General features: G+C 50.1%; 1 protein-coding gene across 1 annotated transcript; it reads left to right on the plus strand.

The window, feature by feature from the left end:
• Positions 1 to 882: 882 nt before the first annotated feature.
• Positions 883 to 11,028, plus strand: DMWD (DM1 locus, WD repeat containing). Its single transcript, XM_042439063.1, has 4 exons — positions 883 to 1,413; positions 2,963 to 3,145; positions 3,651 to 4,907; positions 7,001 to 11,028. Exons 1-4 carry the CDS (start codon positions 916 to 918, stop codon positions 7,046 to 7,048), a joined length of 1,986 nt encoding a protein of 661 aa, XP_042294997.1. The 5' UTR covers positions 883 to 915; the 3' UTR covers positions 7,049 to 11,028.
• Positions 11,029 to 11,361: the final 333 nt, after the last annotated feature.

Here is an 11,361-nt window from a genome sequence, read left to right on the forward strand (position 1 = left end):
GTGTTTATATGGAAGCATGAAGATAATTTAGGCCATGTTTAGAGGTATCTCTCCCTCTTCACTTTTCAAATAGCTTATTGTCCTGTTGCAAAGGGTAGCCTCCCTGACTCTGTGCTGCTTCTGGGACAGCCCTGACTGAGGGCTTCCTCACTACAGGCCCATTGCAAAGGCTTCACAATCTACCTCACCTTCAGTTTTTGTGTAGCAAGAGGTAATTCCAGCCAGTGTTGCTTGTTGCCTGGTTGTGTGACAAGCACCTCTTGCTCCAGTGTCCCCTTTTCTATGCAACCTTTAAAGGTTCAGGGGAGCCCTGTCCAGTTTTCAATCTGGCAACTTGTGCACCAGTCCAGGACACTGGCTCCATCCACACTGCAGAAATAATCCAGACTGATGCCCCTTTAAGTGCCATGGCTCCATCCTATGGAATTCTGGGATTTATATTGGAGATTTATATCCCACACTGGAGAAATAACCCAGTTTGGCACCGCTTTAACTTGTTGTCTGGCTCATGGCTATGGAATTCTGGGAGTTGGCGTTTGTAGTGGGGCCCTGAGCAGAGCTCTGCTCTGGGCCCCACCACAAACGCCAACTCCCAGAATTCCATAGCCTTGATCCAGTAAAGAGTCAAAGCGGTGCCAACCCGGGTTATTTCTTCAGTGAGGATGCATCCAGAGAAGACTAGTGTCTTACAAAGAGCATCCTGGTACTTGGTTGCTAAGGGCCGCCTCCTCCTCCTCCTCCCTCGGTTGCTAAGGGCCTCTCCCCGTTGCTAAGGCCTGTCCCTTTCCTACTGCGAGGTTGCCTGGCGACGCCTCTCTCCCGCCCCGGCCTTCCCGGCGTTGCCAAGGCTCCGCTGACGCAGCTTCCGGGGTCAGGCGAGGGGTCTCCACTTCCGGTGGAGGCGGCGGTGGGAAGATGGCGGCGGCGGTGGCCCCAGAGGGAGGTCCGTCCCCGCCGCCGCCGCCTCCTCAGCCGCCTCCGCCGCAGCCTCCGCCGCCGCCGCACGAGATCAAGAGCCAGTTCCGGACCCGGGAGGGCGCTTACCGGCTCCTGGGGGCTCCGGAGCCCCGCTCCAGGCCTGCCTCCGCTGCCGCCAACGTCCCCGGAGCCTCCTCGGCCGCCGCCTCCGCCAACGCCCCTCCGCCTGCTGCCTCCGCCGCCGCCGCCTCCTCCTCCGGCTCCTCGGCTTCCGGCCCGGCGCCCCCCGTCCCCTCGCTGCCCCCGGTGCGGCTCTCCTTGGTGCGGCTCCACTCCGCTTCCTCCGGAACAGAGCCCTGCGGTGGCGGCGGAGGAGGAGGCGGCGATGGCGAGGCCGGGTCCCTGTCCGCCGAGAGGAGCCGCGTCTGCTTCAACCTCGGAAGGGAGCTCTACTTCTACTCCGGAGCCGGAGGAGCCCCAGGGAGGGGGCGACGGGTGAGGAAGGAAGGAAGGAAGGAAGGGGAGGGGAGACAGGTAGCAGGCAGGGTTGCCACCCTCCAAACCGGAGAGGGCTCCTGTGCTTCTAATGGGCTCTTCCTTCTCCATTGATGTCTTCCCTTCTTCTGACATTCACAGCTGGACCTTTCAATTATAGTATCAAGCGAGACCCTCAGACTTAGAGGGAAGGGTTGCCACCCTCCAAGCCAGAGAGGGCTCCTGTGCTTTTAATGCCTGTGAGGAGTGCCATCCCCGCGGCAAAGGAGGATTAAAAATCACACCCTTAAATTATATCATACAAGATCCTTAGAGCTAGAGGAGCCGGGTTGCCATTGCGAAAACCAGAAGGGGCGCCTGGAGGATGACCAACACAAACACAAACCCACAGCCAGATTGATCTCCCCCCCGTACAGTAGAGGAGCCTGTTACTCATAAATTGAATTGCCCATACATTACTGGATATAAAGGCTAGCATATTACAGAATTATACCTTAAGGCTGCGTAGGCACTTCAGGAATAATTGGGTTTGATACCACTTTTAACAGCCATGGCTCAGTGCTGTGGAATTCTGGGAATTGTAGTTTCCTGGGATATTTAGCCTTCTCCGTCAGAGAACTCCTTCCAGCTTTCAGTCTGGCATCGCTGGCAGGGAAGGAAGGGAGGGTTCAGCAAAAGACTGGGATCCTTGGGTGGAAATGGGTTCTCCTTTTCCAGATGGTTTGGGACTACAGTTCCCATCGTCCCTGACTCTTGACCTGTACTTCATCCACTCCACATTTTCAGGAAGAGAGCAGTTTAGCAGGGAGAAGAAGCAAGGGAGCAGTTCAGACTGAGACTGAAGGGAAGGATTGAGATGTTGGAAGATGGAGGAGGTGAGGATGAAGGGAATGCCAAGGAATGGAAGAAGAGGCGGAGAAGCGTCAGAAGGAAGAAGCCTAGCTGGAGAAAGAGTGGGCGGGATGGCTGTGTTTTAAGTGAAACTGCAGACAATCTGGCAAAGCGATGGATCATTGGGAGCTGAATTGTTTTGAGGTTTTTGCGTAGGCGTTTCGTCCTTCCTGATGAATAAGGAGAAGGGAATAAACGGAGCCAAGTTACATCTGCTTAAACATGTCGTTGTTGTGTCCCGGGGCACATCGAAATTGCTTCTGAGCTGCCTAGCCAGGCTGAGAAGTGTTACAGAAATGCCTTTTGCATCACAGACAATGGTTGTATGTACCTGGACTAGTAACTTTTGTGGTTCTTGATAGAGGTAGTTGACACTAGATTTTTGGTGAAGGGTTTAGAGCTAGGCTGTTTTTAATGGAGATCCTGCATAAAGTGAGTTAAGAAAGCCAAAGAAGTTGGGATCTGTGGCCAGCGCAGGAGCCTCGTGATGTGAGGCCTTCATTAGTGAAACAGCTGCACACCAAAGTCAGAGTTTGTATGCAGAGTAAAGGAGCGTCTGTAAACATCTCCTGAACCCAGTCAGCGCAAGGTTTCATTTCTAGCCCTTCATCCCTGTACTCTAATGCCTTTGTCCATTTTATTTTGGCTGAATTTCCAGTCCATTGACCTGAAGAAGCCCATCGACAAGCGGATCTACAAGGGGACGCAGCCTACGTGCCACGACTTCAACCAGTTCACAGCTGCGTCGGAAACCATCTCGCTGCTGGTCGGCTTCTCAGCTGGGCAGGTGCAGTATCTGGATCTCATCAAGAAAGATACCACTAAGCTTTTCAATGAAGAGGTGAGTCAAAGCCCAGGATCCTTGTGGTGACATATGCTCACATAATTTGGGTTTACAGTCAGCCTTCCGTAGCCACAGATTCAATGACTGATTTTGCTATTTTATAGAAGGGGCACCATCATACTATGCCATTGTATTTATTGGGGTTTGAACATCCATGGATTTTAGTATCTGTGGAGGGGAGAGTGCTGTAGCCAAACCCTAGCAGATACCAAGGGCTGACTATACAAGGATGTATGTACTTTTAAGTCTGTTGCACAAGGAAGTATTTTGACCTCTTGGATCCCTCCTTATGCAGTTTCCCCTCTGTCTCTGTACAAGGCAGCTTCATGGAATGAAGGTCACATAGGCAGCATCCAGTTGTATTTCTGCAACTGACACTTTTAATATGTTTTGTGGCTGCAGTCTTTAGATAATAAATTAGTTACACTTGATTTTATTTATTTATTTATTTATTTTGATTTAACTTTTGTTGCTGCCCCCTTTTTTGCCTCTCACCCCTCAGCGGCTGATTGACAAGACGAAAGTCACATTTGTGAAATGGATCCCTGAGACAGAGAGCCTTTTCCTGGCTTCTCACGCCAGCGGCCACCTCTACCTGTACAACGTGGAGCACCCTTGTGGCTCAGCCTCGCCACAGTACACCCTCCTCAAGCAAGGCGAGGGCTTCACCGTCTACGCTTGCAAGAGCAAGAATGCCCGGAACCCACTGCTGAAGTGGGCAGTCGGTGAAGGAGCTCTGAACGAATTCGCCTTCTCCCCTGATGGCCGCTACCTGGCTTGTGTCAGCCAAGATGGCTGTCTCCGCGTCTTCCATTTTGACTCCATGCTCCTGCAGGGGATGATGAAGAGCTACTTTGGGGGCCTGCTGTGCGTCTGTTGGAGCCCTGATGGGCGCTACATCGTGACGGGCGGTGAGGATGACCTGGTGACGGTCTGGTCTTTTGCTGAGGGCCGAGTCATTGCCAGAGGTCACGGCCACAAGTCATGGGTCAACGCGGTGGCTTTTGACCCTTTCACCACTAGCACAGAAGATGACGAGAGCGGGGAGTTCAGTGGAAGTGACGAGGACATCCAGGATTCAACCAATTTTGGCCGGGTGAGGACGAGCAGTACCCTCTCCCACCTCTCCAAGCACAGCACCAAAAGTACGCCTTCGGTGACTTACCGCTTTGGCTCTGCCGGACAGGACACACAGTTCTGCCTTTGGGATCTGACGGAAGATATCTTGTACCCTCATCACCCACTGTCCCGGGCCCGAACACTCACCAACACCTTCAGCACTGGCATCCCCCCTTCTGGTAGCGGTGGGAGCAACCTGGCTGCTGAATCCACCAGCGGAGGGCCCCTCCCTCGCTCCCTGTCTCGCTCCAACAGCCTGCCCCACCCGGCTGTCACCAGTGCTGCCAAGAGCCACGTGGCTGACGGGGTGGTGCCCTTCAGCATTGGCAAGTTTGCCACCCTCACCTTGCAGGAGCGAAAGGAGAAGAATGCTGAGAAAGAGCACAAGCGCTACCACAGCTTGGGCAACATCAGCAAGAGCAACGATAAGCTCAATGTGGTGCCCAAAAGCAAACTGGACACCGCCAAGGTCTTGGGCACTGCCCTGTGCCCCCGCATCAACGAAGTGCCCCTCCTTGAGCCCCTCGTTTGCAAGAAGATTGCCCATGAGCGGCTAACCGTCTTGCTTTTCCTGGAGGACTGTATTATTACCGCTTGCCAGGAGGGCCTCATCTGCACCTGGGCCAGGCCAGGGAAAGCAGTAAGTAAAACGATACACATACAAACACACCGGCAGGAATGATGTGCAATGAAACCCTTCTCTAGGGTGGCCCTGATCCCTATTATGGACCAGTGGCTGTGTTGTTGTTTATATTCATTTATATCCCACCTTTTCCCCCAATAATGTTCCTAAGTCAATCACCCCTCCCATAAAAGCCAGATTCTCATTTCCTGGCCCACCCACCCCAGTTCTTTCTTACTGGACATCAACCATTTTGAGGGACGGGGCCCTGTTCTGTCGGCTGGGGCACAACAGACCAACATTTTCACCCTCTACCATGAGTGATCTCCAGTGCAACAGAAACTGGATTACTATTGCAATTTCTCCTCATATCAGTCTCCCCTGATTGACAGAACAGACCTTAATGGCTCACAGGGGCAAATGCCCAATTAGTTAGCTAGGGAACTGTTATGATCCCTATGCATTACCTAAACTATTGAATATAGAGGGATCATGAGTACAGATCAGTTACAAATGAGTGACACTAGTTTACTCATTTGTAATTGTGATAGTGAATACTAGCCATTCTAAAGTGGAAGCAGGGATTATGTGGCCATTCAGATATTTCTGGACCGCATCTTCCACAAAGTTTCACCATTGGTTGTGCTGGCTAGGGCTTGTGAAAGTTGTAGGCAAAACAATGCCTGCCCTATTCTAATCCTCCAAGGCTAGTTTTGTTTGATTGATTGATGGGTTGATTTATACCCTGTCTTTCTCCTAGGATGGGAATGGGACATTAATGGGTCATTTAATTCTAAGTTCATTTAATGTCTCATTGGTACTTTGTTCTACATTTAAGATGTGTAAAGATTGGAGGATGTTGTGTACACTGTGCATGATTTGTGAGAGAGACTCTGGGCCCAGCCTTGTTTTAGACCCCCCCCCCATGTGCCCCAGGAGGAGGCATTTCTTCAAATTATGACAGGGCTGGCTGCAGATTTCCAGTGGGAAAAGGGGGAGGCATCCTGTAAGTGTGGTAAGGATAAACCGAGTTGAGGCCCTGGTGCAAAATGGTCATGGATCTAAAACGGACGTTCTTGCTAGATATTTCTTTTTGCTCTTTACCTTTTCTAGTTTCATTGGTGTGCAGGTCTAGAATGGTAACTAAACCTGTCACAAGTTGGAATTCACTTGGTATTTCCTGCCCCCTGAACCTCTTACGCTGGCCCTCATCCCCTGGAAATGCTGCTGTTTCTCACTGCTTTTGTTCCTCTGGTGGCAGCAGCTGATGCCTTGTCTCTTGTTTTTTTCCCTGGCTGTAATCCTGGGGCAGGTCTGGGCAGACACCCAAGCCGGGCGCTAGTTTTCCATAGCGGAGAGAACAAAGAGCCTGTTGAAGGAACTAACGGAATCTCTGCCTGGAAGAGCCTTTTCTATACTCTTTGAACATCTTTTCATGGTACAGACCTCCCTGCCTTTAAAAAAATAGCAGATCAGGGAGAAAGGTTTTGAGAGTGAAACTGACTTTATGTCATGGTTAGGACAGACCCAGACCCAATGGAATCAGTGGGACAAGTTATTCATGATTACCCTAGCTAGGTTCTGTTGGGTTCAAGTCACACTGGGTTACTCAGTATGGCTAAATCCAGATCCAGTTGTAACTGTTCCTCCTGGTGTGCTATTTTCTTTTTGGTCAAGATCTTGGATCAAGTGGACAGAATGTTTTGTGCTTTTCCCTTACACTGGCAGACGTCAAGCAAAGGGAAGAAGCAGCTGGTCTCAGCTGCCAGGGGAAGGGAAATGATGGCTGATTTCCCAAGTGCAGCACCTTTCCCTCTTGCCCTTTTTCTTTGCAGCCAAGGCCAACTGTGTCACCTGCTAGTAAAATGAGATAGTAGCCCCCTGAGGTTTGACAGCTGCCTGTGTGTGTGGGTGTGTGTTTTGGCTATGGAGCATAGGACTAGATAATAACTCTTTGTGCCCCATTGAAAAAGAGGATTCTGGACTCTTTGTGAATGGATTTGTGCCCCACTCCACATTTAGGTAGCTTTTGCACATCTCTAGACCCAACCTATGGCATGGAGAGGCCATGGTGACATTTACACTTTCCCCCCTCCCTTGTCTCTTTTCAGACCCTGAACACTCAGAACGGTGGCTCTCCGAGCGGCACGGTAGTATAACCCAGCACTAGCTCTCAGTCGGCCAGTGTCCAACCAGGTGTCTCTGGCTCCTTGCCCTGCTGAAGCCGTTTGGCCAAGACGGTGAAACGCTCAGACTCTTCGGTATCTGCTGTATGTACAGGTTCTTCCCTCCCTCCCTCTCCTGGAATGAGAGACACTAATGGAGTTACTTAATATATGGAGACCTATGTAGCACAGGACCCTTTGCACTTCTCAGCTATTTAAAAGTATTAATTAACGAACCGTATTTAAAGCTAAGGATTTTAGCACAGGCCGCTGGAGGGCAGATTTTGCACAAGGGTGAACTGAGCTGCCCCTTCCTCTCCTCTCTTCTTCTCCCCTGCTTCCCTTGCCCCAAGACTCCCAGACAAGAGATTCTGAACTGCCTTTGAGCTGCGCTGCTCTGGACTTGACTGGATCCCTCCTGATCTTCGGTGGCCCCAGCCCAGCTCCTAGATGAAAGAAGAAAGAATCCCTTTTGCACAGTGGAAATGACCCTGCCCCCCAAAAAGAAACCCTTTTAAAAGAACCCCTGTAATTTTTGTTTTGTTTTCTTATTTTTTTAAAGTTCTGTTTTAGTTTTTTGTGTATTTTTGCACAAGATATTCCAGTTTTTCTGCTGATGAAGAGGACACAGTTGGCACCTCCATCCAGCAGAGAGTCGCTTCAGTCTTAAGAGCAACCTCTCAGTCCCCCTGCCAGACTCCTTAGTGCAACCAAATGATCCCCAAAGAAGCGTTCCTTAGTCTTAGTCTTTGAGATCCAGCAAGATCCTGCCCAAGAGCTCCTGCCACTCTTTTGCCAGTGTCGTGTTTCAGTGTTGGGGTCCAGTTTGCTGCTGTCTGCTCTTTCATCCCTCATTCTCTGACTCCCCCTGAAATTCTTCTCTCCAGTTTTTTGAGATGCTCAGAGGACTTCACTTTGAACTAGCTGAGCTTGCTACTTGAAGACACTTTTGTTTCTCTCCACTCCACCTTCCAGATCAATGGAGATTTCCCACATACATTTGCACTGTCACATCCATGCAAACTCCACATAGTCAGTCATCTAATGCTAAGGTTGGGCTGGACCAGGATAATGAAATCAACGTGCCATTATAGCCAGTCGGAGGCCAGGGTTTCTAGTTCTTGACTGTAGTTTCACCAGTTAAAACTACAGGAGCAACAGCTGACCTCTTTTCTCTCTCTCTTTCTCTTACACACATAAACGCAAGCAAAAGTATCCAGGTGCTACTGGATGGCATTTTACAATTAGTGTAGGCTACTGAAGTGGAATTACCAGTGTGGTGGGGCAGTTCATCTGCCCAGATAGATCTGCCTTTACCAGCTAGAATGCCTTCCAAATATGTTGGACTGTGAATCCTGTAGCATAGGACCATGGCTGGGTACAGTGGTGTTATAGTCCTACATGTCTGGAGAGCATCTGTGTTAGGAAATATTGAGGAAAGAATACCTTAACGTTGCTCAGCTTAGGGACAGTGGCTTTCCTATCGTGGACACTTTGGGTTGGTAGCTGGAAGTAAATACTTTGGACCGGACTCTCTCTCTCTCTCTTGGACTTCTCTAACCTGTCACCCTACAAATGTTTTGGACACCAAGTCATGGCAACCTTGGCAGATGCCAGGGATGGTAGGATTTAGAATATGGCACTATTGGAGGTGTCACATGTGCAGAGACTGTTCTATAAGGGCTCACAGAGCTGATCTCTGCCATGCCATTTGGGCTCTGTGACACAGCAGGTGCATTTCACTGTCTTCATAGTTGACTTGTGGTAGATGGCATGCTTGGCTTATCTTTGTTCTGTGAATGTGTGCCTTTGGGAATGTGGTACCCCCAAGCTAAGTGAGATTTTGGCCAGTTCAAGGATTCTGCTTGTTAGCCTTCATGAATGGACTTCCTTAGGAACCAGGTTATGTGTTAACTCACATAACATCTTGCTAACAGCTGCTCTGGAAATTGGTTCAAGGCAAACAAAATCATCTTTTAAAAGATATGTATTTAATCTAGTGGTTGGCAATTGAAAATGTCCAGAAGGATAATTTGATAATATATAGAGTGGATTGGATTGGATCCAGACTTGGGCACTTGTAGAGCCATTGAACTCAATAAGGTAACTTAGAAGTGGCTGACTGAAGTCCTATTGATTTTTCAGTGGGCCCACTCTAAGCTTGGTTATCAGCGGATAAAGATTAAACATAGTTTAAGTTTGGGATGGCTTTGAATCTGTTTTCACCTCAGCTTTGTTTCTGTGTGACATTGCATGGCTTACACAATTGATGTTAATCTCCCGTTGGCTGGAACTGGCAATCTGTGCGTTAAAAAGAGAGCCTGGGTTACATCCGCAGGTGCTGAGGGCATGAGCTGCTTTTTGCTACTTGCTGTAGGTCTTCCCTTCGGGATTGTGTTTCTGGTATTATGGAATGACTGAATATAAGCTTTTGAGGGCCAAAGTATCTCAATAATTTGGCCTGAAAACAGCCAGCCGGTTGCTGAGAATGCTTGGTTTAGTTTTTGCTTCCCCAGAGAAATGTCTGTGCTGGATACAAGGGGTCAGTAGCAAAGTGCAGGATAGGTGGGCAACGGTGGAAGGCTGCATTAGCCCCCAGGAGAATTTGGAGGTCTGCACCCCCACAAAATCAACTTTTTTGGCCCCCAGACAGCCTTTATGTAGCATTGAGGGACACATTTCCCATGCTTGGAGAGGGGAGGACATTCCATTAGAGGCCTCTTTCCAAAAAAGGCCTTCTCTGGGCCTAAACTTGGCCCCCATTCCCCCAGAGGACATTCTGGGGCATAAAAATGTTTTGTTTTGTTTTTACTCTTGGCTACCACAAAACAGGCCTGGGGGGCTGCACACAGCTGGCAGGGTGCAGCTTGCCCACCCCTGATCTGGGAGGACATATGTCTTAAGCAAGGGGTTTAGGTGTGTGGTTAGTACTAGGGAGACTTCTGTGTTTCCATTATGGTAGGCTGACCTGGAGAAGGAGCAGTTGCATGAGTTGTAGTACCAATTTTCCAAACTCTGTTTGAGGCATGGCTGCACACTGCGGATTCAGCAGCAGTTGTTTTACTCCAGCAGCGGCTGAAGGGAACATTTGAAGAAACCAGGAATGGCTGAACTGGTCCATTAGGTTCTCTGCAATAGCTGAAAAAGCATTTGCCTGGGATGTTGAATATGGTCCCATGGCAGGTCAGTCAGCCTATTCTCTGTATATGCTCAAAAGCACACTCTCATTGGTTGTCGCTTTGCATGTTGTGGTGTCGTCTGGCGGGATCAGCCTGGCTCAAGTGTTCACCACAGGGGTCTTTGCCCTCATTTATATCACCCACCCATCACTTCCAAAACAAACTCTGGACTAGCAGAGTGGGGGGTCCCTCTCCCTCCCAGCTCACTGTGAACCCCCCTTGGGCTCTCCACATGCAGAATTTGACCCTCCTTCTGTCCTCACCCCCCACTCCACCCCAAGAGAGAGATCCTCTCCCATCAGAGCAGCTGAAAATCTCCCAGAGGAGGACTCCGACTCCCATGGGACTGGCTCCCCTCCCCCAGGAAAAAAAAGCCATACTGGGGCCAGAACCCCTGCGCACCATCGATGTATGCTTCGTCCCAGCTTGGCAAGAGCAGCAAGAGAGGAGGAGGAGCTGACATGGCTTTAGGTCTGCTCAGATCCACCACAATGGTCACGAGGACCTCGGAGGACACTTCTGGTTTTGCTCTTTACTTTCCCCCTTCTTCTTCCCTCTCCTCCAGATGCATGTCACCCTCCCACTCTCTCTGCCCCCCACCCAAAGCCCTGCGGCCTTTGCCTGCCAGCTGGTGTCTGGTGGCTTAGCCCTGCCCCCTGGCGTCCGAGTCCGCAGAAGAACGTGCCCGGAAGCTGCCAACGCTCCCCCTGTGCCTTCGTCACTTTACTACCTGCTCTAAACGTTTGTTACTGTTGTGTGTCTGGGAACAAAAAAAAAAGTGTTTAAATTATGGAATTGTGACCTCCTGTTTATACTAAAGAAATGGTTTTCACATCACAGCCTCCCCTGCTAAATGTGGGTTGTGGGGATGCAGGGCACATTGTAGAGCTGGGGTGGGATCAGGTGATCATCTGGGTGTTGACGGACTGGAATTCCCAGCAACCCTAGCCAGTGGTGAGGAACGCTGAGAGTTGCATCCTGTCATCTTCAGCATCGCCTAATTCCCACCCCGGGGATAGAGTCCAGTCCTCTTAAAGCCCCTGGCAACAGATGCTTTAAGAAAATGATAGCAGTCGCTTCTGTTGATCGGAGCTGACAATTCCACTTCCTCCTGTCAAGTCTGCTGCA

The sequence above is a fragment of the Sceloporus undulatus genome, chromosome 9 (genome assembly GCF_019175285.1).
Source record: "Sceloporus undulatus isolate JIND9_A2432 ecotype Alabama chromosome 9, SceUnd_v1.1, whole genome shotgun sequence".
Classification (NCBI taxonomy): Eukaryota; Metazoa; Chordata; class Lepidosauria; order Squamata; family Phrynosomatidae; genus Sceloporus; species Sceloporus undulatus.

What these genes read in the sequence shown, in the direction of transcription:
- DMWD (XM_042439063.1), top strand. Translation starts at nt 916, where the DNA reads ATGGCGGCGGCGGTGGCCCCAGAGGGAGGTCCGTCCCCGCCGCCGCCG. An exon ending in CCCCAGGGAGGGGGCGACGG is followed by an intron (nt 1,414 to 2,962) that starts GTGAGGAAGGAA and finishes CTGAATTTCCAG; the next exon opens with TCCATTGACCTGAAGAAGCC. An exon ending in GGGCCAGGCCAGGGAAAGCA is followed by an intron (nt 4,908 to 7,000) that starts GTAAGTAAAACG and finishes GTCTCTTTTCAG; the next exon opens with ACCCTGAACACTCAGAACGG.